This window comes from Anopheles stephensi, chromosome 3, assembly GCF_013141755.1.
Source record: "Anopheles stephensi strain Indian chromosome 3, UCI_ANSTEP_V1.0, whole genome shotgun sequence".
Taxonomy (NCBI): domain Eukaryota; kingdom Metazoa; phylum Arthropoda; class Insecta; order Diptera; family Culicidae; genus Anopheles; species Anopheles stephensi.
In genome coordinates this window covers 49,148,326-49,172,699 of record NC_050203.1, presented here as the reverse complement: position 1 = coordinate 49,172,699, position 24,374 = coordinate 49,148,326, and the positions used below count along the sequence as shown (strand labels likewise).

The window sequence follows — 24,374 nt, the reverse complement described above, 5'->3', positions numbered from 1 at the left end:
TAAGTTGGATAGTAGCTGCGTACGAGGGTTCCCCTTGCCATTCGGTCTATTGTCTCTGCCGCTAGTCCGGCCGAAATTCTTATGCTTTGTTTCGGACGGACCGGTGGTGAGGCGACAACGGCGCAGGCCTTCATACGGCACGACCGGGTTTCAAAATCACATCCAGATCGATTCCCCGTAGAGAAGACTGACTATCCAACTGCGTGATATAATGAGGTCTAGTACGCCTCAAATGAAAGGGATGTCCTTAAGAGGTCGTTAAGCCAAGAAAATAAAGAAACTTTTATAGAATGTTTTAAAAACTTTTTTCCAAACCATGATTGCTACAAATATTATCAGGTATGTGCTGCTGCTGTGTCATAAGAAATATGAAGAGCAAACCCATCAGTAATAATATAAAAAAGAAAAAACTGCGACGACAATACGGCATCGGACCGTAATACTCAATAAATAAATAAAAAATAAATAAATAAAAAACTGCGACAATGATGCGACTATTTAGTAGAATAAGAAATTAATTCGGAGAGCTAATAAATTGTTATAGATATTAGATAAATAATTATTGTGCTGTTAAGTTAAGAAATGCCAGAAAATCGCTTGACATAGAGCAAATCAATGTTTCTGAAGAAGCTTAGAAGAAGGTAGTCTTCTTCTTCTTTCCAAATGGTGGCCCAGTTGCAGAGTTACACATTTATGGTCGATTTTTATAACACCAATCCACAGGTTTACGACAGTCACAAGTAAAGGATGGACCGCGCTTGTATCTCTGGGTAAGAATTTATGGTCCACACTAGCTTCCTTTGGCCTTTTTTGCGTATCCGGAAGACCGCTGATGATACCCTTCTGGTCTGATTCAATTGTTTTTGGTGAGCTTAACTCCAGTTGCCAGTATTGGAGGTGTCGTATAATCCTCAAGATTGGGAAAATCGTTCATTCCGTCATACTGTTGAAAGCAGCTATCCAGGTAATTGAGCGTTACGTTGCTGCAAGCGCGGTAGGTAGGAATGATTTTATTACTTTAAAAGGCATGGGCTCGGTCATTATCTAATTACGCAACACGGCGCGTGATGACTTCTTTCCTTCGCGATCATCACTCAGTACCAGGCGTACTTTGTGGTATGAGTGATGAGGATGATAATTATGTTAGCGGACCATTACAAAAAAATCACAGCGAATGAAAGGGCAAGGCAGCAACAAAAAAAAAAAAACGATCTAAAATAATCACACATGAACTTTACTTCGTACTGTAAAGTGAGCTTTATTATAAGTAAGAGCGAGACACGATTCATTCCCGAAGGTTTTACTCTTATTTTTGGGAGTTTGTTTAATTGTTTGCTTTCTGTTTTTGCTGTGCGTACAAACACAAAACGTCAACATGGTGTGCTTAATTAGACGACATTCGGCTGTTAATCAGAACACCTGCGGTGCAAAAGTTTCTCACTTGAACGATATTTTCTGGTCGGACATTAAGAGCAGGCAAGCTTCAACGGTAGGGATGGGCGCGTAGAATGATTTGTGGACTGTCAAAAGGGTCATAACTTTTTATGCTTTCAACCGTTACCGTTTACTGGCAGAGTTGAGCGAGTTGCAGCGTTGCGCGTGTGGCCAATGTTTGATGGTATAAATTAAAGTGCGATGTATAATTGTTTTTGTCACTTTGGCTGTCTTTTAAATCAACATCTTCCAGCTTCTGATGCAAGGAGAAAAATAGAGAAAGAGACATAGCAAGTGTGTTTTCGTAATGAAACTCCTAGAATTATTTTTGATGGGATCAGCTGCTTTCGCCTAGAACGGAAATATGGTTTTCAGTAACATACAGAAGAACAAATCAAAAATGTAGCCTGGAGAAGGCAAAATGAAGATCATAGTCTGATTAGATTGGATGTGCAGCGATCGAAGTAAAACGATAAGGTCCGGAGCAATAACTTTAACTAGGTGTCTGTGTGCTGCTCACTGCTCCACTGTATTCTGACCATCATAAATATGTCGAAAGCAACTGACGAGACGCACATGACGCAGGGACATGCTAGAAGTAGCAGCTCGGCTAATTAAATTACTCCTCGCTTGCTGTGGTGAACTGCTGGACTTGCTGAAGGAACTTTGCTTGATCGGATGCGAAATGATTACGAGTACGTGAGAGCATGAGGCTGCATTGTACGCGTCCGACGCGCAGCAAAGATCAAGAACCTTGCAGCACGTATGTCATGGCCACGTAATGGCGATTTGGCAGCTGCGAAGTAGATGCATGTCGGCACCAATGATGACGTCTGTGATGCACTAGTGCGGTAAGGGAAATGAGTTCCCGCACAGTACTGTGAAGGATCATTATCTTGAACAAGTTTTTATCACAATCGTAATTTCTGTAGGAAATGACGTGCAGCTCTTCCTCTTGCAGAGCTTGTATATGCTTTATTTGGCAATATGATGCTGTAGAACTATAGCAATGTATTTTAGATATGCTGGAAGGTTGTGAAAACAATCTAGTTCAGATAGGAAAAGTGAGTATTTATGTTCTTGAAGTATCCTTTGCTTATCTTCTTACTCTCAATGGCTCAGTATCGTGTTATTCTTTATTCAATAGGAAATGAGACATTTGGGTAGTCCACTAAGTTCCTCAACGGAGCACAAACTTGTTTATTTATTAATTACCTCTTTTCAAAATTGAATTTATACTTAGTGTTTCGTTTCCAGAAACATGTAGCGAATTGAATTTTCTTTCTATCATTAGAATAAAATCTAGCATCCAATAGGTTGAGTCCCCGGGCTGCCAGATTGATGTAAAATATAGCTGCAGTGCAATGCGTAGCATCCACGCTATTCCGCAAGTTGCGTTGAAAGGTGTGCAATGCTTATCTAATCGTCGTGCGCAGTTTCCGTCAGCAGTGAACAGGTTGAGTTGAGTGTAGAAGCAGTAGAACTGTGTACGAGCTAGCCGCACAGTTGACCCGGCAGAAGGTGCAACGAGTGAAGTTTAAATTCAATGCTTAGGTTTCGTTAGATTGGAACCACGGCTTGATTGGGCTGACCGGAGAAGAGAATCCAGGAAATAAAATGTACAAACCGGCTAAAAGCGTGCATTAAGTGGTTCTAATTTGCCTCGCTTAAAGTATCGGACAGCACTCGACAAGCGACGAACCTCGTCGGGATGGGACAGCCACCTCGCACAACACTCACACGCCTTTTAGCTTCTGGGCAATTTACATAACTTTGCGAACGGGATGCCAATATTAATACTGGTGATATTCTCAGACACGGAATCAATTGAATGTTCTCGGGTAGCCTCTATCGCTACTTACAGTTGCTTTGCCTACCCAGCGTAGATTTGATTGTTTGGGAAGTATGTTTCAGGAGTTGTCCAATTTACGAGGAACTTTCGTTGAAATGTGTACAACATGTGCTGTGTATGCAACTGCTGCTACATACTTTCATGTTACGAGTTAAACAATGTTGAATCCGTTAAAAAGCTATAAAAGTCCTGTGCGCTGCCGTCTATGTGTTACAAACGATGAGCGAACTAAAGTGTTCGATTGAATCTATACAGGAGGTTTTACTGTCTTAGATAGGTTAGACAGTTCGCCGGAGTTTTATGTGCATAGGGGAAATAAAACTAAATTCGTAGAAAATACGCCCTACCGTAAGTGTTGTTTGACAACTGAGCAGGTCTGTTCGGGTGTAAAGATGGATATTTCGGACCTTAAGGACAATTATTTTGCATCCTACCACTCGTCTTTTCCTACCACAAACATATCACTGACCAGCAGAGGTAAATAAGAATCGGGAGATTGGGAGAGAAAAAAAACGAACGAACGACTGCAAATTCCAATGCAAATCCTATAGCAGCGAAAATCGCTTCGCGCTTAATCTCTGCACCGAAACTACATGGAAGTCGTGACGAGAAAATTGTTCGCTTAGCTTTGTTACAATTATTCAAACCGACGGTTGTGTTCCCGAAGGGAAGAAAACGGCACCGGCGTTCGGTTTGCCTTTGGGAAGAGCGACGACTTATTGGGTATTATCTTTGGTGCCGCTTGTCTTTGCAGATTCAAGTTCTGTACGGTGGATTACGCTCGATTGATTGACTGTGAAGGACTGATTAATGATAGGGGCATGACGTTGCGACGAGAAAAGCTATAAGACATTTGGAGCAAAATCTGCCTACTTTCAGCGTCTGTTTGCAGCGGAGAGGAGTTGTAATGGTTGAAAAACATCCTTTGTGCTTTAGAATTAAAGTCAAATAATTTAAAATTCTGTGAAAACTCGAATCAAACAAGAGTTTTTCAATGTTACTCATCTTTAGCCACTAATACGAAATAATAGAGAAAGCTAAGCTACTTCACTACCAACTATAAAGTCAAAGCATACCAAATCCACATCATCAAGGTTAATGGCTCACGTCTGGGCAGAAGTGCAAATGGTACAACAAACCCGACTCATAAAATAGTTCACTTCCTACGATCGCGGCCATGTGCTTTCCGGTCCAACACGATGTGTGGCGCACATTCGCCGTTTGCCACCCATAAATCGAAAATGAAAATCGAATCAACATCTTTCTGCCGCACCATTTCCTATCCCCACCCGAACACATCAACAGCGTACTAGACGTACGCCAGCACTGTGTAAATAGTCGCGACGTCAAGAGATGGCCCTTCCGGGCGAAGCACATTTAGCTGGAGTATTTATGTTGGGATCAGACTGCTCTGCTCTGCCATTGAAGCTATTGTTACCTCTGGCACTAGCGATGTTACCTTTCCGCGTCGAGAGAGTCGCCTTTGCAGGGGGAAGACAAATCGGTTCCCAAACGAGGTGGCTACCACAGATTCAGATCTTTGCGTTCAGTGGATCATTTTGTACCGTGTGGCATGAACGATTAAGGGTGGCATGTCTTTTTATGGGCTACTTACGGTGCTGCTACGCTTCCTCGTCTATTTTCGTTGAGGGGGTTGTAACCCGATGTATTTCAATCAGCGCCATCTTCCAGCTACGATTTATTTATTCACAATAAAAGATAGAGTCTTTCGATTGAGTGGGAAATCCTTGCTACCGTTTCAACTTTTGTAGGAAGTGTGTATGAAAAATTGGAAAATTTATTTATTTGTTTAATTTATATGGTCCTACGGATTCCAAACAATCTAAAAGGACATTTCCAATCCCCTTATAAGTAGCTTCACACTAACATAATGAGATCCTATCGCCGGTAACTCGATTCTTCTTTTGAAACTGTCCACACTTAAGTGAAAATCAAAATATTGTTAACATTTGTTGAGACCCCTTCTCACGTCTATTATTGGTTCATGATCAGCCTGATAAGATCTGGATCGTGATAGCTGAATGAATTGAACGGAACAAATAATCTTTTCGATAGCATTATTATTAAAATTCTCAAGCAGAGTGATAGCGTAGAATTCTTCTTTTAAAATGTTTGCCAAGAGCGTACATTGAGCTACTTTGCATCTATGTCCTAATATCGATAGTCTCAGATAATATCGATAGTCTCAGATAAAGCGCAATAGTCAGGGTTCTCTCCATGCCAAGAAGAGTGCCTCTAGATGCTCACTTTCTTTGTCCAGATATGAGTATTGGGACTTCAAGTATTGCAGATATGAGTATTGGGTTGAAGGATAGGTCTTACTAACGTGACAGAAATTGCCTTTAATCTCATAGGATCATTAAAAACATGGGCCTGACCGAAATTTACTTTTACTGTTTGCTTTGTTGGACGTTTGAAGAAAATAGTCATCAAAATGCAGTTGATGGACAAGCAGAGAGCCGAGACCGCGAACACTGTAGCCGACCATCTCACTTTACTTGTACAGTGATTTTTTATGCCGATTTTCTTACATATTTTCTTATCGGAATAGAACATACGTAAAGATAGTGACCAAAGCAATTCCAACCAAATTATGTTACACTACTCTGATTTTCCCTTTCAACAGATTCAATTGATTGGGGCTATTTGTAAAATAAGAAACAAATTTGCAAACAACCACAAATTTGTGACAGTAAATTTTTACAGAACTATGTTCATCATAGACGGCACCCAGATCCAAACACACGATTCGGTGGGCTACAGTTGTTGGCCGATGGATGTATAAATTAAACTCGCGCTGTGCTCGCGTCTACGTCTACTTTCCGGCCGTCCGTAAAGAAGCTTAGTGTCGGCACAATGTAACGAACGAGCTGGTTGAAAATAAAGACAAACAGACACAAACACAATCCATTGCCACGTTCTCTCACCAAACGATTGGGAAGATCAAACAAGCTCGGCGTACGACACGCTTCGGTTGATTTCAAAACATTTAAGCTGGACCAGTTCTGTTTGGTAGTGCCTACAATTGAATTAAATTATCCTCTCCCGCGGATGGGTTACAAAACCTTAGACAAGAACCGCCGATACGTGTATCCCACCTCTATGATTCACAAGTTTTTGTGAATTTATTGTGTGGTTTGTTTTGGACATCCATCGCGACGATCAGAACGAAAGTATCCGAAAACAATGAATCCGCATGCATAAGTTGTGTTACGCTGTACCTGTCGGAACTAATGTCAAAAACCACCTGGATGGTGAACATAGAATGGATAGATGTTTTGTTTTCCCAAGCAGTTCTCCCCAATAACCATCCCTTGTTTGTTTGTGTTACTACAAAGCGGCCACTCCGCGTCTTGCTCTGGGCACCGGATTGCTGCGGTCTGTATTTCTTGCAAACGTTAGCAGCGATGGTAATGATGTTGTCTACTTTACATTGAAGTGCAGGCTAACTGGCAGCACAAGACGTATCTCTACTGTGCTGCTGACAGCGAATGATCCGATTATGATGATTCAAAACGCTGCGAAGAGGCAAACGCGAGGACATTTCCCGGAGTTTGGGGTGGGACAAGCGGGGAAAAAAACCGGTGCGCGGCCATGTGAGGTTGAAAATTGATGTAGAATAATTATGACACTACTTACTCACGGCACGTTCCGAGCGGGTTCCGGGAGGCCCTGGAGGCTTTCGGACAATATTTTATTTCCCCAATGGATTACGCTCATATTACCCGTCAGTAAGTGATGGTTTGTGGGGCAACTTTGAACTGTTCACCGTGCTTAAATAAGATTGAATTTCTTACGATTCAGCATACAGTGGTAGCATATAAATGATGGGTAATGCCACAATTTATTGGACACAGCACTGTTTGACGCTCGTACATTGTAGCTATGAGATAGCTCGGAAAGTGAGTGAAAGATGAATGTAAAGTATAAATTTCTTACCTAAGTAGTTTATTTTCGAATTGTGGAGGTCTTTGAATCATTAATTGCAATCAGTTTTATTCCATTGCAAACCACAATGCACCAGGAAAGCCGAACGTAGCTTCCCTTAATTCGTTGCATTTCTACCGATGTGAAGAAACTACAACAAACTGAAAGAACACTGAATAAACTAATAGTTTGCTCTCCTTCTCCCAATATTTGCAGGGTTGACGATCCGTCACATCAGATGGCGATGCTAGGACAGGGATGGATTGACTGACTTTTCGTCTCCGAAACCAGTTCTAAAGCTACAGCTCTGCCAGTTCGGATGTGAGCGAAAGAAAACGTACCAAAAAAAAGAAGGGAAAGGAGAATTTTTGGCCAAGCCAAAAAACCAAAACGACAGCCAACCAGATCGGGAAAAGCAGTCGCAATGAAAATTCGACAAAGCAACACCAAATCGTCCACGGTTCACGCCAACTTTGCTGTGTGCAGTGTGATGTGCACCGGGCAGTGGTGCAAGTGAAATTTACAATTTCTCAAGAAGAAATCCCCCTGACACAGGGGCACAAGCCGGCTGTCGTGGAACGTAGTCGTCCCCGGGCTTCGTTACGATTGTCCTGTGTTGGATGTTGTTTTTTTTTCTTTTTGGTGACACAAACGCTTTTTGGTGCAGTAGATGAAACGGAAGGCATGTGAAAACACAGAGCGCAAAAAAAAAACACAGAAAACCGGGAACAAAATTCGTGGCGACATTTTCGTCTGATTATGCCCACGGTGAATGAGGGAGCAGTTTAGTTGTTGGGGCTTCTTGAATATTCCAACCCTCCGCATCGTTCCCGCTCAGTGCGACGGATCCTCATCGCTGGTTAAGGTGAGAAAGCGCAAGCTGGCAAGCTGGCCCCCAGTCAAAGGCTACGTACGAATGCTTGCCCTACACATCGATCAACTCACTAAAGCTCGCCTCCCGAAAACAAACAAACGACAAACAGTCAAACCAGTTCCGTCCAGGAGTTGACATGGTGACATGTTGCTGCCGGACCAAACGTACGAGCAGGCGACCCTGGGTCAGGAGCGACTGAGAAGCTCGTCAGCGTACAATGACGGCGGCTTTCCTCGGCTGTTCGCACTGAAGGAGCTCGACGTGAAGCGGTTGCAGCAGGATCTGCGTGGTGCCCGTCTCTACGTCGATGGTAGCGTGGGTGCGGAATTGGCGGGCGTACTCGCGAATAATGAGATGAAATTTGGCATTCGAACGCTGGAGGAGAATGGCGAAGGTAGTGGTAGCAGCGGTGTCGGTAGCTCGGGAGAGGCGGGTACCTCGAGGGACGGTAAGCGACAGGAGCTTGATGTGCGTCTGTCGATGACAAATGGTGGCAGCAAGCACCATGCTGCTGAAAAGCTACCCATGCCAGAGGAGTCCACCGCACTATATCTCGATTCGGCGAGCCTGTGGAGCGGTCGGGCTCCATCTGCTATGGCGATCGGACATTCCATTAATAAATCTGCCCAATCCATCGAACGAGGATGCAAGACGATCGATGCTAGAAGTCGCATGAAGAATAGTCAAATGGTGGCACCACCAGCGCGGATGAAGGATCATACGGATCGTGGCATTGGGCTGGAATCAACGAGCTCCCCGGGCAGTAGCTTAAGCTATTCGAGTAACTCTAGCGATGATGATGATTTTGTGGATCCTGAAGGTGCATTAAGATCGCGATTGAGGCAGCGAATGTGCCACTCGCGGATGGATGGTGAGCCAGTCGATGTGAAGGAATTGTCACCTGACGCACCTGCTCCGCCGGACGGTCCTGACCCGGGTGAACGTGACGATTACGACAAGACGTCGGATTTTTTCAACAACATTCCGGAATTCCAGGGCGAAGCATTGGGCCCGTTCAGCATCACGGCCAAGCGCACCGAACCGGACTGGGGCAGCATACGCACGAACGTGGACATTTTGCGCGCTTGCGAACTTTTCCTGATGCGGCACCGGATGCGGCCAGACTTCTTCTGCAAGTACAAAACGGCAATGAAGTGAGTTTGATGTTTGGTGAACGAGCGTGTTAAATGTCCTTACTTTCTTATCGTCTTATAACTCATCCTTTTTCCCCCTCAAAAGTCCGCCAGTGTCTGCTCCGGCATCGTTTCCTTTGTCCCGTTCGCGAACTCCCATCGATGTGCGGAAACCAAAAAGCGTGTCACCACCGATGCAAAGACCGGCGTCTGGGGCCCACGGACCGATTAGCTTCTCGCGTGCATCGGCAACTTTGCCGCACGATCGAAGCTCGGCCGATCGCCCAGGACCGATCTACAGTGTACCAAATCGCACCGGCAAGAAGCGGCGGCCAACTGCGGGTAAGTTAACACGTTATTTGTTGTGCTCTTTGATGGGGTTTTTTGTCTGTTGCTCATTCGCACCTTTCACAGACTTGAGAGCTACGAATTTCATCGTAGTCACCGTGTTGTTTTACTGCTCAAATTGAAATTAATGACCAAATTAATCCGATCGCTGACCGAATCTGACACCGAGCAGCATGACGTTGGCGTTCTACGCGTATAAACGTGTGTCTGGGGTTTATTGACTGCTAGCGCCAGGGCATCAGTCGTTCCTTTAATCCATGGCTATCTAATGTTTTTGCGTTCTAATGTTGTTTGATTATTGTAAAACTTCTGGATAAGAGTACGGGGTGATCTTCCACATGGTAAGACTGGGTATCGAATCTCATCCGGAACGCTCGAACAGTTTTGCAGGAGCGTAGTTGTATTATCAAACCCGTCATTTTTAAGTAGTCCTGTCATAAGTAATAAGGAACGTAAATAATATTTGAAGCAACAACTTATCAAATGTTTAAGCTGCAAGCTTTTTAATCAAAGATCCTCTGTTAACACTTCTGATGATGTCTGTCATTCAACCGTCATTTTGATCCTCATTGGTGATATGCCGCTCTCATACGATCTACCATATTTCTGGTATTAATCCATCCAGAAAAGCCAAGCTGTGTAAGGATTGCCAAACGATCTTTATAGTCTACATTTGTTCAAAAGTAATAATATCGTATTAAATGTATATTTTCATCGACCAATCAATCACCGGCTAACTATGATGTACAGCAACACTTTCCCGAATGTGATGAAAGTTACGGATACAAACTAAAACTGTGGATGGAATTGCTGAAGAGGATTCCCTGTTGGGCGGAATTGTTAACGCCATACAACGCATACTTCTTTTGCGGAATATTTTGGATCTGTTAAATGCTGGCATCGTGATGCCGACATATTTGTTGTTTTGTGAGTTTGAACATGAATGATCGATCACCTGTTTCAAATTTGCAGCAAACATCAAACAATAACACCGATTTTTCGCATTGGTAAGATTAGTATTAAATAAAAACTTAGAGTGTGTGATTGAGCTTCAAAACCTCGCAACCGACATGTTCCTGAAACGACCCGAACACATTATGCACATTAGCGGGCGTCATAAAATGATGAGCAATTTTTGATAAATAATTCTTTCATCAGCGATTACCATTGGCATTGTGCGGCTGACAAGTTATCATTATGTTTGACAACATCAAAAAAAGATCCGCCCATCACAACAGGACCAGAGCATATGTGTGTGTGTATGTGTGAGTGTTTGTGCCGTCGTTTTTGTACGAACTCCCCATCCATCAGCCACTGATGAGATGGTCCAATGACACGGCAGAGACGCTTTTGCCACAGTATTTGACTTCGACAGCTTTTCGACATGAGCACGGGCACGTTCTCAAGCGAACACAGTGGACACAGGGCTATGGAAACCAGAAATAAGAAAAAATGATAATTTAAGTTGTATTAACAGTTCCGTGGCAGGTAATTTTTCCTTCATCGTCCAGATTTTTGAAGAGTGAGTTTACGCTTTCGATTGTTAACACAACCCCGTCCGTCACTAGTTCGGTGGGCACGGTGGGCTTTACTTGGCCCGTTACCGACGTTTTCCCCCTGCCTGCTGGTTGATCTCTCGGTGCCTGATGATTCTGTTTTTTTTTGTTTCGTTGTTTGCTCTCTACTGACCGTCGTATGGTGCAACCCATTTCCTGTGTTTCCATTCGTTCACTTCTTGTCTGTGCTCGATTCGGAACGGGGTGGTTTTTTAACAATTCATTTTGCCGGACTCCGCACGCCCGGGCCTTGATCAGATCCTCGGCCAGTTATCACACACGGCCCCGCGAAAGATATAGCCCCAAAGGACGAAAGGGAAAAATAAATGCAGAAAAACAACCTTCGCCCGAGAATCCGACCGGACACCGGGAGAATAACTATCGCCGGCGCATGCTGAAACCCGGCGAAACGCCAAAGGTTTCATTCAATTATACGTTGCAAGTGAGCGATGTTATCAGTTTAAATTCAATTTTGATTAACATAAGTATCCCCGGTGCGATTAAAATTTATGATTCGTGAAATACCAGAAAATGGGCCCTTCGCAACGGCCAGGGATGATGCGAACGAACAAAATAAACAACCGGAGCGTGATAATGCGATCGGCTCTGCGAATAAAATACACAACAGTGCTTTCGAGAAGCTGCAGTACACATGGTGGTCAGCCGAGACTTTGCACGTAGTATTAGCGAGGGAAATGTTGAAGGTTGGATGGTTGCAGTCACTTGCGGATGGATATGGAGCAACATGGCGTGATGGAGTTGGCAGTTGGGAAAGGGTAATATTTGGTCAGGTTGAAGAATGAGCGTCGTTTTAATGAGATAAACACGATAAAAAAGAATGTAGGCGGGTGAGAACACCGTTGATAAGCGTATGGTTAAGAATGCAATGGCTGAGATTGCAGCGGAAGATAAAATTTCAAGCGTTCTTTTTTACAATGTAGAAGCACGGAAAAATGCGTTAAGGAGTGGAGTTCTGTTCTGAGTTCGGTTTTTTAAGACAACATTGCGTAGTTAAGCTAAAAGGAGAAGAAGGAGATTAAAAGTTTTTGAAGAAAAAAGCTATACTGATGATGTTTGAGTATTCAGTACTAAACATGGCAAAATATTAAAATCTATGAAATATTTTCGTTGGGAACTAAATTACTTAAACCTTTAAAAGGCAAGAAGATAAGCCAATAAACTCTTCATCAAGATTTTTGTCAGTTTTCGAGACACCGAATAACCGTTGGTCCAGCGATCGTTTCACGATTTCGCCACACTGAAGCGTTTCTCAAGCGTTTCAGATCGAAAAATCAGCGTAAAGAGATGAACCTTACTCTGTATGTCAATTATCTATGACTGGAGATAAATAACAGAACAGCAGCCACTTAAAACAATCGTACACAGGAGAAGAGGAAGATCTCGGTTTTCCATGCAGATAATAATATGAGACGATATGAATAAAAGCTTTACAATAGAAAACCTTTACGGTTTCGCCAAGTAGTTTGTTACGGCGAAACGCTATGTTGGTGCTGCAGTGGGCAAAGCTCTCGGGAGCTTTTATGCTCCTCAAAGCTTTTGAAAGCACAACAGACTTTAAAAGAAAGCTTTTGTTTTTGATGGAAACTTCAAAAATGCTTTAAAGCTGAAATGAACTTTACGATTTTGTGATTTCGTTGTTCACATTTCACAAGTAAATTTAACATAATTTTAATTAAGTTCATTGCTCTTAAACCTCTAACAAATGCAGGAAAATTGGCAAAAAGTCTCTATAGTAGTTCACAATGGAGTCTATCACTATCACTAACATAAGGGGGGCGAATTAAATATACTTGTCAGACAATTCTCGCGTGAAGAAAACATATTTGCAAAAAAAAAATTGCAAACCTTTGACCTTTAACGATAGATCACTTTTCCCCAACACTCAATACAACGTACCATAATGCGCCGGTTTCATTCGTGAACACTATAGTGCGGCCGCCGTCATCGTTGGAATTGGGGTTTTCCTTTCAACTTTCACACCAGCCTAATGGGCAGATTAACTCGAAAAAATATGCATTAGCATAATAAATTCACGATATGATCAAGATTCACGAAGCATCCAGAGAATGGTGGAAAGAAGCTCACCATTTCAAAGGAGCAAACAAATGATTTCGGAGCGCCGTACTGCCTCCAGGAGCCACGGAACATTTTTCAACGTTGCGTTTGCCGGTGGGTCATCTTCAACCGCACGGAACAGGGCTGCCCCGAAGGATAATTCAATGATTGCAGCCACCGATAATAAGTCGAAAATTGCAAGAATGAATAAAAAAAATCTCATCCCATCCCATCCCATCCCATCCCATCCATCCCAGAATAGGTTCATTGTTTCCATTTACGGGCTGTGGACGGATGGTTTCTGGAAGCAAGCAGCAGACGAAAACAAAACCCAAATAAAAAATCGAATCACTACAATGTTGCAAAAGGTAAATTTTCTTTAGCAAGCTGCCCTTGGCAGGTGATTTTTTGTTTTCTCGCTGGGCAAACGAATCACTGCGGTGGGGAATGCTTACAGTGTTTTTCGCATCATCGCAACTTGGGCGCGTGATGATGGTCTCGCGGGTCCCTTTTTCGGTCCCGCTGATTGTGCCCATCATTCATACGACGGAAAACGCCGATTGATAATGCAGTTTGTCGTGTCCGTGCCTGCCTATCCCAGCTCGGTGGGGTCAGTGTGATGCAATCAGGTTAAATTTGCCCATTAAAGGAACACAACCCATCGGGCTGTGTCGTGCCATCCGTACAACGCCAGACAACGTTTTGTACCACGGCAACCTTCTGGCCCTGACAATCTGACAACCGAGCGCAACACGCAGCGATCGAACGAAGCTCACATCTGACCCGTTAGGACGCAGTGAACCCATCGCACCATCTGGGACCTGTTTTCTCCTAATTAAACATCGGCGAAAGGTTTTGGTAGCGATTAGAAATGGTCCGGAATCCGAACACCTCGACGCTGACGCTGACCATACGTGAAAAAGGCTTAGAAACAGGTTCCAGCATTCAAATGCTTTAGAGGAGCCGCGCCTGTTGTTGAGGTTCGCAAACGGTCCGTCTGTGGCAAGAGACAAACGCAGTGGTGGTGTTGTTTTTTTTTGCCTCTTTCTCTTCTTTCATCACGTTGTTCTCTGGCTCGAAGGCCCTTTCCACTGGCTCTATAGCATGAACATTCGTTTAGGACATTTGTAGAAGGAAAAACGGGAGTGAGTGAGAGAGAGAGAGAGAGAGAGCGAATGAAAGCAGATGGAAATGGTGTACAGATAGAGAAAGAAAATAACAAAAACCTGTTCACTTGACCGAACCTTTACGCGTGTACGCTTGATAAACCTGTATTGGAGCGGAACTTTGGTAGAGGTCTCGGAAACGCAGACGGAACCTTACTTATACTTACGAGCAATGCTGGCAGCAGTCGTAACTGGATGATCTTTCCATTGCATGTTTCTACTGTATTCGCTTCCCCTTGGCTGGTTCGGATGTAATCGGCTAAGTTCATTTATCCGATGAGCTTTATAGGCTTGAGCTTTCGGAATGAACGTATTAACGGTCGGGAGCGAATTATTCACGATTAAGGTGTGTTAATGATTGTCAACGTAGGAGCAGAATATTAACTTTTTTCCATTTAAAAGTTAAAAATTCGCAAAATTCTTTCAGTAATTATTTTAGTATACACGCGTTTGTGCTGGCCATATTAAACTTGCATTTCAGTCTCGTAACTTAAACTTTCCTTTGAAACCTTAAAGTCCTTTGAACTAACAATTAACGTGGATAACATCTCGAACCCTTGCTCATACGTGCACAAGAGCTTTTATGGCAGGAACAGAGAACATCGATTGGAGACCAAAAGCACTGTAATGACAGTACGAAAGGTACGGATAGGTACACCCTTGGGTGTAACAGAGAGCACTATCAAGCTATGGAGCACATTTTGTTCCCGGTTTAAAAACCAAGCTTTAAGCTACATCTGAAATACCGATGTTCATCGTCAACGGTTTACCTGTCGCGTGAGGTTCATCGCTTGCTTGTGCAGTGAAGTCTTTCGATGCTGCCGTATGCTGCACACATACGCTCAAGCGCAGTTCGGAAAGCTCTCCTACACCACACCATTCAAAAGAAGTGTTGGCTGCTTTGCACAGGTTTTCAGTCATGTAGTAGGCTGTGCACATATTCTTCCTTACGCTTATGCGCGTTTTCTGGTGTGCGTTTCGGTTTAGACGCACGCCATTTAATCGAAAGAGAGGACCATTGGTAAAGAAACGAGAGAAAAGCACAGCAAAAGCGGTTCGCGGTGCGGTCGTTTCTGTGCATGGTTTCAGAATCGAGAAAGTTTCCGTTGATGATGGCAGCGCGCGTGCGTTTCGTGAGTGTGCAACCGTGATGTGAAGGTACTGAATGGTGGTAGTTGCAGAAGTGGTTGTTTACTCTAATCAAGTTGCAAATAATTGTTGGTGAAGTGAAAGACGAAAATGTGGCACGGGCAAGGGATAAATGAAATGTGTTGTTTAATTGCGTAAAAATAATACTTATTCAATAACTGGCCAAAGTTCGTGATGTTGGAATAATAGCAGTAGCAGAATCATTGAATCATTAGTGTTAAGTTTGGTGCTTTGTTTTCGTGGGGAACCTTTTCCAGCTAGGCGAGCTTTCGTGACCCCTATTTGGTTCGCGATAGTTGAGCCATTAGCCAACGAACGCAGCAACAGTGACAGTAACAGCAGCATCAGCAGCAGCATCATCATCTTCATCATCATCAACAACAAACTGAACAAAACGCAATAGAAAGGAAGGAACCCGACCACAATAGTGAGGACGTCGAAATTATCCCGGGTCGGTGTGTTTGAAAAGAAAGGCCACAAAGAATGAAGCTACGGCGCAGGTTAGACGAACAAGAAACAGACCTACAGAAAATAAGGATCGACAACAAAAATAAAAACAACACCGAGCGAAGAGAGCCACCACCCAGCGGAACCAGCGGGGAAATGTTTGAAGAGAAAACGGGACAGCGCCAAGTGGAGAAGCTCGCACCGAAGGAAACCATGCTGGGGTTGTTCTTCGGCTGTCCAAATGAAGCATTATAAATCATAGGCTCCGTAGGGCTTTCGGGAAACCTGCGCCCGTGAACGAATGGACACAAGCGTATCTGGCTGATGATGAGGATTACGGTGGATATGGGGGTTGCGAACGCTGTGTCGAGCGTGTTTTGTCTTCTTCGCTGCCCTCGCGCTTGACGGACGTAGAAGGCGGTACTGTAGCGAACGGAATGCTGTTAAAAGCTCGCCAGAGAAAGAAATCCAAATAAATGAGAATGATGTATGGTTAGAGAGGTCGAAGTGCTATTAGGAAGCAAACCGGACCGGGAGGGAAGCCGTGAAGAGAGATAGCGAAAGAGCTGTCCAACGTTGCGTAGTGGACGACGTGGTGGTGCTAAGGCATAGAAAAATAGGGAACCTGGTGTTACAATAAGCTTTGGATATATCTGGATATAGCCGTGCAAGGGTTTTTTTTTTGTTTATTTGAAGCTGGAAGTGCTGAAGCTGTGTCTGTGTTTTCAATTTAGAATAGTGTATGTGTGCGTGTGTGTGTGATTTTGTGAGCATGTATTTTATTTGTGTATGTGTATTTGTTTCTTTTTCTGTGAATATAGTGAAGGGCACAAAAGGCTACAACTGGAATAAAAAAAGTAAAAAGGAGAAAATATTACCGTGATTTTTGTGACCGAAGTGGAAGTGTTAAAACGAAGGATAGAGAAGATGAATGAAAACTTGCTGTCGGGCGGGGAATGATCCTACCAATACAGCAGGTTAAAGCTGGGCGAAACAAGCCGAAAACAAGGCACAAAAAATAGAAGAAATTAAAGAACGGGAGAAGAAAAACGATTCTCCTACCCAATAATTACAGCAACACATAATCGCCTACCTTAGCGCCAGAGCTTGCGCAAAACAACAACTTTGAAGCAACACAAAAAAAAAACACATCATCATAAACGATCGTTGAAGAAGATCAAGTAAACAAAAAAAGCACACACAGTTCTGATCTGATGAAGATCTGTTTTGTGTGTGTGTGTGTGGAAGTCATCGCCAAAAGGTTAAAAATTGTTGTGGATCTCGGCAAAAAAAGGAAGGATAAACGAGTGATATCGTGCGTGTAACAGCTTTGCGAATGATTGTACAGCGTTCCTGAACACACCCGCATGGTGTTGGTAGATGTGCCGCAGAGTGTGAGCGAGCGTCGCAATAGTGCTTCTCCGAGCAAGATGGCCACCCTGGGCCTGTCGAAGGTATTCATCCTGGACAAGTACTTTACCGAGTTGCAAAAGTTTTGGGAAACGGAGAAAAAGCTGCAAGGTAAGCTGCTGCCGGGATACTGATGAAATGGTAGAATTGATTGCGACGTAAACTAGCTCGACAAAAATGCCACAGCAAAAACCAAACCGTAAAACCAAACCCATGTTATTAGCACGATCGTGGACATCTTCCTCTGGCAGGTGGGATGGCAAAGCGCGAAGAAAAAACAGTCCACATCTTCGGCCATTGAGAGCGAAAACAAAAGCCACACACTCTAATTAGAATATGCAACGTCAGCACTGTATTTTCACGCTGCACACATGCATCTGGTGGTTTGAGCAACGCTGACAGCCGTCAGTTTTTTTTTTGCTCTGTGCAAGATGGCGTTCTTGAGGTATGCTCGGTTTGCTGTTGCTGCCACAAAATTGATGTTTGCCCGAATCGGATCGTTGGCTGTGGCTCGAAACTACTGCTGTCCAGCATACTGATGCTTTGGTAAAAAAAAACCACACGCACACAGACACCGGCCACAGCATACCACCGCTGGTCAGCGATCGGGCTAGCCTAATGACGCACGTCATTAATTTTGAAACGAAATTATGCTATTTATATCGTTACTCATGTAAAATGATTCTTACGCTCGGGCCGCTCCAGCGAGGAAGAGGCATACGGCGATGTCTGGAATAACTTCAAAGCGGAATGTACTGCGAGTCAAGCGAGCGAGCGAGTCAATTAATGAAACAGACATTGTCGATTTTCTGGGGGACCCGAACGACTGAACTCGTGACTCGTGACTCAGATTTTGTCAACTATCAATTGAGGGAGAAAATCAGATAATGAAGCCACGAACAGGGCTACAGCTAATTGCTTTAAATTCAGCTAAAAGCATGATTTTATGGCTGTTAACGATAAATGGTCCTTACCGCTTTGAGAAGATTTTCTAACATTGTCAAGCAGTTGAGTTATTTGATGATGTCATTGCTTGCCTCTTTTAAAATCTAAAATTAACTCAACCGAAATGTGTATAGACGTTGTTCTAAATGTTAGCGGCTTTGCGTTAGAAAATGCGTTAGAAAACACTCATATCATAATCAATTTTTTGGAGGGTTATTGCGAAACAATAAGAGTGTATCATCGTGATAGCTAAGAAAATGAGCATGCACTTCACGGAGCATCCTATCTGTAACTTAATAAATGGAATCACTAACTTAACCTATCACGCAACCGTGCCCATCATCATAAACGATTGTTAGCTGCAACGAGTCCTCGCTCAAGCGCACCGCACAAAGGATGCCCCGAGCACTTTGCATCGTGCATCCATCTACCATCAATCCGAACCGGCTGGTATGCAAAACCAACTTTCGCGGATGATTGTAAAATGCATTTATCAGGCATGTAGCTGCAGGTAACCATCAATTCCTTCGCGACGTTCAAACAACGCAGGCTGATGATGGTTCGTTGGCAGTTGCATTCAAATCTCGCAAATGGAAATGCCATCGCTGGCTGGCTGCTCCGTGGCTGAGCTCGCGATGTACTTCTAATTATTGCTTCGTTCGTTCGGAGCTTTTGTGAGCGCACAGTTTATCAAACGATCTTTCTCCATCGTGATCCGCTTTGTGTGGTGTGATGGCCGGAATGGTTTGGTGTTCTGGCTACTTTGAGAGGCGTACCATGACGGTGTTGATGAAACGACACCGGAACAAGCTTGTGGAGTTCTCGTAGCACGAGCAGAATGCATTGCATTTGGGGATTTTTATTTGTCCCGAGACACATACCGGTCGTCGAAATTTCGTCCAGAATAAAGCGCTCTTCACGGAGCCAAACGAGAAAAGAAGGGTTCGTTGCGAAAATTATAACTTATACATACATATAGTTCGACCGTTCGTTCGTTCGTTCGTTCCGTTCTCGAGGTTCGCTCGTTTGCTGTTTTGATTCCGCTGTTATTTAACGACGGTCGATTGCAACCGAGATGAAGGAACCTTGAACCATTCGACCGTCTCCTGATGCCCGGGCATCGCTGTTATCTTCTTCGCTTGGTTTAAGGTTGGTGACGACGCCTGGCGCTTTCCTGACTGAAAGGAAAGGTTGGCTGCAGTTCTGGATAAAGGTTAGCTCTTTGCCGGTGCATGCTGGTGGCTGGCGCAGAGCGAGGTTCGAAAATGGCCAGACCGAGCTGGTTGGCGGTTTTATTTTGCACTACCCTTTGGTGTGTTGTTTTGCTGTCGTCTTCGTTTCTTTCTGCCTCTTGGGTTTGGGGTTTGGAGTTTGTAGAATCATCGCGATTGCGGGATGGTTATTTGCGGAGGTATTTTAGGTGTTTCTCGCCATGCCTATGTCTCGGGCATGCATCAGAACCTTGAAAAGTATATCGGGTAAAACTAGTTTTTAGTGTTTGCACAGTTCTTGTGTAACAAAACTGTATATAATTTGTGTTGCCATAAGTTTTTATACAAACGATAAAACCAAGATAAATGGCTTTTAAATATTACTTCTTTTAAAATTATTTTCCAACAAAAAAAAAAACAAAGTTTATTTAATTTAACATATGAACAAGAACCTACCACTGCATTGTCTATATGCACAACACCAGCACTGGCAGCTTCATTACCGTCTCGCGTGACATAGCGAGCCCAGCAACGGCGAACGAGCTAAGCGGGCGCATAAGCGACGAACCTCCGATGTAGCGATGCAGACAGTAAACAGGATGCAATCGCTTGGCTGTGCGCAGACTGCTCGTGGTGGATGTTCCGATTTCATGTTTGGAACTTGATTTCCCCGTTTGCCAGCGTACGTACGGCCGTACGTACACACACTTCGCGCTCGATTTCTTCCTTCCGTTTTTTCTTCCCCGGAGCGGAACAGAATTTATCGGGCGTACTCATTGGCTTATAGGCTGGCGGCCGATCGACGATGCCCTGATGACTGCCATTTGGCGCGCAATCGATGCGTCGTCTCTCGGGTCTCCTTGTGTGTCCTTCGGTTCGCTTCCAAGAAATATGCCAAGCGCAAGTGTTTGTCGTCCCCCGTTTGCCCGTACCGACAAACGAATGAAAAACGACCTGCAAGATCGGCTACATCACCACCGCTCCCAGCCAGCCCCGGACACGAGCATCAGGCGGGTGCCAACGGATACACAATTTTCTTCCAATGCAGCGATGTTTATGCAATGATTTGTGGTGGCCATTTTTGTGTGTGCGCAATTCTGTTGACTTCGGTTCGTCGATTCGTCGCTCTTGCCCATTTGCTTCACTGCCCTTGTCTCCGTGCCAATGGTCGCTTGGTGCAACACGTCTATTGTGTTGCACGCCCGGTAACCACCAGGTTGGTTGCTGCAATGAAGCTGCATTTTGTGATTTTGTTAGTATTCATTCCCGTTCGGTACGACCATTCCGACCATTCCGGCACCAAACACCACAGACGGACTTCTTTCCGTCCGTCCAGGATGGGTTTGTTTTGTTTACCTTCGCGTAAAACGAGCCGAGAAACGGGTTGCGATTTTTTTTAGTTTTATTGCAATGCCCGACCAGGTCTGCTATCTCATCCTTTGCATTCCGACGAATGTTTTGTTCTTGTGGGTTCCCGTGCGAAGACGAAAAGCACAAAACCGACCGATCGGATGGATGGGGAGATACCCCACCCTACCTGGAATGCAAACCAAACTGGTGGACTGGTGGCAGATATTGAAGGTGAATAAAAAAGAATTCACACAACGGCAGAAATTATATTCATACATAATTTATGTTAGTTTGCGGTGGTACGGTGGTGGGTCTGTTTTTCGTCTTTCGAATTTTGTCCGATCCCGCCAGGAACGCTGGGGCGTATCAAATTTCATTTTTATAATTAAATCCTGCCACTCGATCTCGGTTTCCTGCGGTGCGTTTCGGGGAGCTTATTGTTCTGGGTATGCTTCGGAACGGATTGAAAAGCAGTTCATTTGATAAATCTTTTCAGCAACACAAAATAATGCGTTCAGTGCGATTTTTGAATGGCTTTTATCGGACTTTTTTGTCCCTCAAAAAACAATTGTCCTCAAAGCTTTTAAAGCAAAGCACCGCACGGCCGGAAGCTTGTATCAATTTCATTCTTAGGTAATTACTTATTACCCTTCGAGTCCGTGTTAATTTTAGTAAAAGGTGTTGATAAAATCTTCACGAAGCGCACAGAAATCCAACCTTCTTTGAAATACTATCCTCATCCACATGCTGCCGTGGCTGGTTTGACGAAACGTTTTAACCGACCTGTGTTAACCCTCTTTTCTCTCCGGGCTGGGCAGCAAACGTAATGAGTATGGCTTCCAGCCCAACGGAGTGTTCATCTTGTGCAAACGAGACCCACCACGTTCTTGTGACTCCCACTGAAGGCCCATGGGCGAATTTCAGCTAACAAAAACGTGAAAAACGTAAGCCAGCATCGTTGTTTGACCCCTTCTGCCTTTTATCCGTCCAACACCATTCCACCCCAGTCGGCAGAAAGGTTTGCGCGGCCCGGTAACATAAAAAAAACAAAGTCCTCTGCACTGCACACTCAACTCCCTGGCTGTGGAACCGTGGGGTTACGGCCTACTCGATAGCTATGAGCCCTATTTAGAAAGGGTTTTTTTCAACTTTACCACCACTAGCCGATGCAAGGCTGCAAACCCAATGGATGTTATGGAGCAACTTTTGAAAGGAGACAGCGTTTTGTTTGCGAATCAAAGTAAAAAAACACGGTTGTCACGATTTCCCCTTTCATGAGCAGTTTTATTCAGTAGTGGCTGCTTTGCGATGGATACAGCGATAGTATTATCGTTCTTCTTCTTTGACTTTTGTGTAGAGATGCTTTTTGTGTGTTCGATCCTGGAAAGCTTTCTCAAAAATATGTAAACCTTATTTAGGTTTAATATGTATTATTAAAATATAATGTTATCTTTGTAGCTCAAACTTAAGGTATCTCTTCCTTAAGTTCCTAAACGATTTTGCTTCACTATAAAACGATACTCGCAACGCCCGTGCCCGTCGACCAAAAAGCATAAAATACAACAGAAATGCAGCTCGACTGCAAAAATCGTCTTTGGGCTTTGGAAAACGCTCGCTCGCCGGCTGAGCTCGTAAACATACCCGGTACCGGTTAAAGAAACAAAAATTTATTTTTATTGCAAATTTCCTTATGGAAAAGTCGCACACATCCACACACGCTCACAAGCTGCTGGGGACACACAAGGGTCCGGACCGGTTAGCCAAGCAGCAAATGTGGTGGTCGGTCGTTGCGATCTTCAAATGGTCCGATACATTGCTCGAGGGAGCTTGCGACCGAACGAACGAGGTCGGATTGCGATGGTTTAAATTGGGGAGTTTACCCGTCTCCCGGGTGTTCGTTTGGAGTCTGCAACTGCAAACCCAACACGTAGCCAAGCCAATCAAAAAGTGCGAGTAACTGGCGAATATTAGGGCAGGACGGGGTACATTCTTACCTCGGCCTCGCAGGGAATTTATGTATTTATGAGATGAGTGCATAGCTGGTCGTTGATCGTTGTTTCTCTTTCAAACTAAAAGCACATTCAAAGTTACTGAAGTGTGAAGGTTTGCGAGCGCCACTGCAAACACAGGTCTTGCAAACGAAAGGCTCACCACCACTGAACGTCTGTACGGGGTGGCAGTAAAATGCTGAAAGGCTTAAGCTCACCCGATTGCGACGCAACAGTCATAGGGCAGGAACAGAGCCTTTCTTTCGCTCCTATCGAGCACGTCCGTCCATTTAGCGTTGGACGAGTTTTCTATTCCGTGGTGCAGTAGCCAGACATGTAATCATCGTAAAACTCTCCCCGAATGACGAACGCGTTAAGCCAGTGATGTTGATGGTTCTCCTACGAAATAAAGCTTCTGCCTCTGCCAAACAGTAAGACAAACCAACGGCCAAGAAACCAGCGTTTTATCCACGTCATCACCAACAACGGGTTCGTTTGATTCGGAGTTGTGGACAGGCTTGGGTGAAGGAATTTTAATTACAGCTTTTAGTTGACTTCCTTTCCAGTTGGTCAGCAAGTTATAGCTTTGCATAGCGAGTGAATATAAAAAAAATCAGAATTTAATCAAACATTTCACTCATGGAGAAGAAAGTCATCGAGATATTTAATAACAATGAGAGAAGCTGCTCTGGGAGACACTCGATCGCATGTTAGGCTGCTGACTTTATCTGCCTGATGCGTTTCGCTCGTGTATAGACACTTCCGGTGCATCATCGATCAATGTCAACGGCTAGCGCTAACGCAATTAAATCAATCGTTGTACTTTGTAGCCAGGTTGTTGGATCGGTGGTATAATTTTTAAATAAGGCTAAGCAGTAAACTAAGAACTATCTATTGGTTATCGACAAAACATTGCAACACACCGAAATTTGTGTCTAGCTATATTTAAAATGCATTGTTTTACACTGCATGTTAATCGATGAAGACACCGGTGAATTTAAATTGATGCGCATTTAAAGAGCTTTAAAATTAAATTAGCGAAGAATGGTAATGAGTACATGATGACTGAAAATAATAAGCCTGGAAAGCGATTACCTACAGAGGCAGAAAGATAGGGACAGACAATATCCCGGTATCCAGGAAATCTTCCATCACCTGTCAGCGACAGCAGCAATTGCTGGTGCGGATGACACCGATAAACTCACGTTAGTCTCAGCCAGAGCAGATGTACCTCACACAAGCCCATCTTCGTGTGCGTGTGGTGTCTCGCAACGAAGAATGTTAACGCAAGCGCAAGATTACGCGACGCGTAATACGGAATGTAAAGTATCCATTCTTCTGAGTCCGTGCAGAAGTCCACTGTTGATTAAAGGTTGACAAACGCTGGAAGCAAACTAAACAACCATTGTATATGATTCCTCCAAAACAGGGATAATTTTTCGTAGACAGTTGAGTGACAGTTGATGCGTGTGAAGGCTCTGTATGAA

General features: G+C 44.0%; 2 protein-coding genes across 5 annotated transcripts in view; both read left to right on the top strand.

Annotated features, from left to right (window-relative positions):
- The window catches only part of LOC118509047, a 37,569-nt gene extending 27,851 nt beyond the window's left edge, over positions 1-9,718 (top strand). Inside the window, exons 3-5 of the mRNA XM_036049125.1 lie at positions 7,451-9,262; positions 9,348-9,583; positions 9,656-9,718. Coding sequence (XP_035905018.1) covers positions 8,253-9,262; positions 9,348-9,583; positions 9,656-9,711 — 1,302 coding nt within the window. The 5' untranslated portion in view covers positions 7,451-8,252 and the 3' untranslated portion in view covers positions 9,712-9,718. The remainder of the gene's footprint in view (positions 1-7,450; positions 9,263-9,347; positions 9,584-9,655) is intronic.
- Positions 9,719-15,432: 5,714 nt separating this feature from the next.
- The window catches only part of LOC118509046 (myosin-G heavy chain), a 30,880-nt gene continuing 21,938 nt past the window's right edge, over positions 15,433-24,374 (top strand). Inside the window, exons 1-3 of one of the 4 annotated variants that reach the window (XM_036049123.1) lie at positions 15,491-15,545; positions 16,680-16,698; positions 16,805-17,504. In XM_036049123.1, coding sequence (XP_035905016.1) covers positions 17,351-17,504 — 154 coding nt within the window. In that variant the 5' untranslated portion in view covers positions 15,491-15,545; positions 16,680-16,698; positions 16,805-17,350. Of the gene's footprint in view, positions 15,546-16,679; positions 16,724-16,804; positions 17,505-24,374 lie in introns of all 4 variants that reach the window. The other 3 variants (XM_036049122.1, XM_036049121.1, XM_036049124.1) reach the window with 3 other exon arrangements.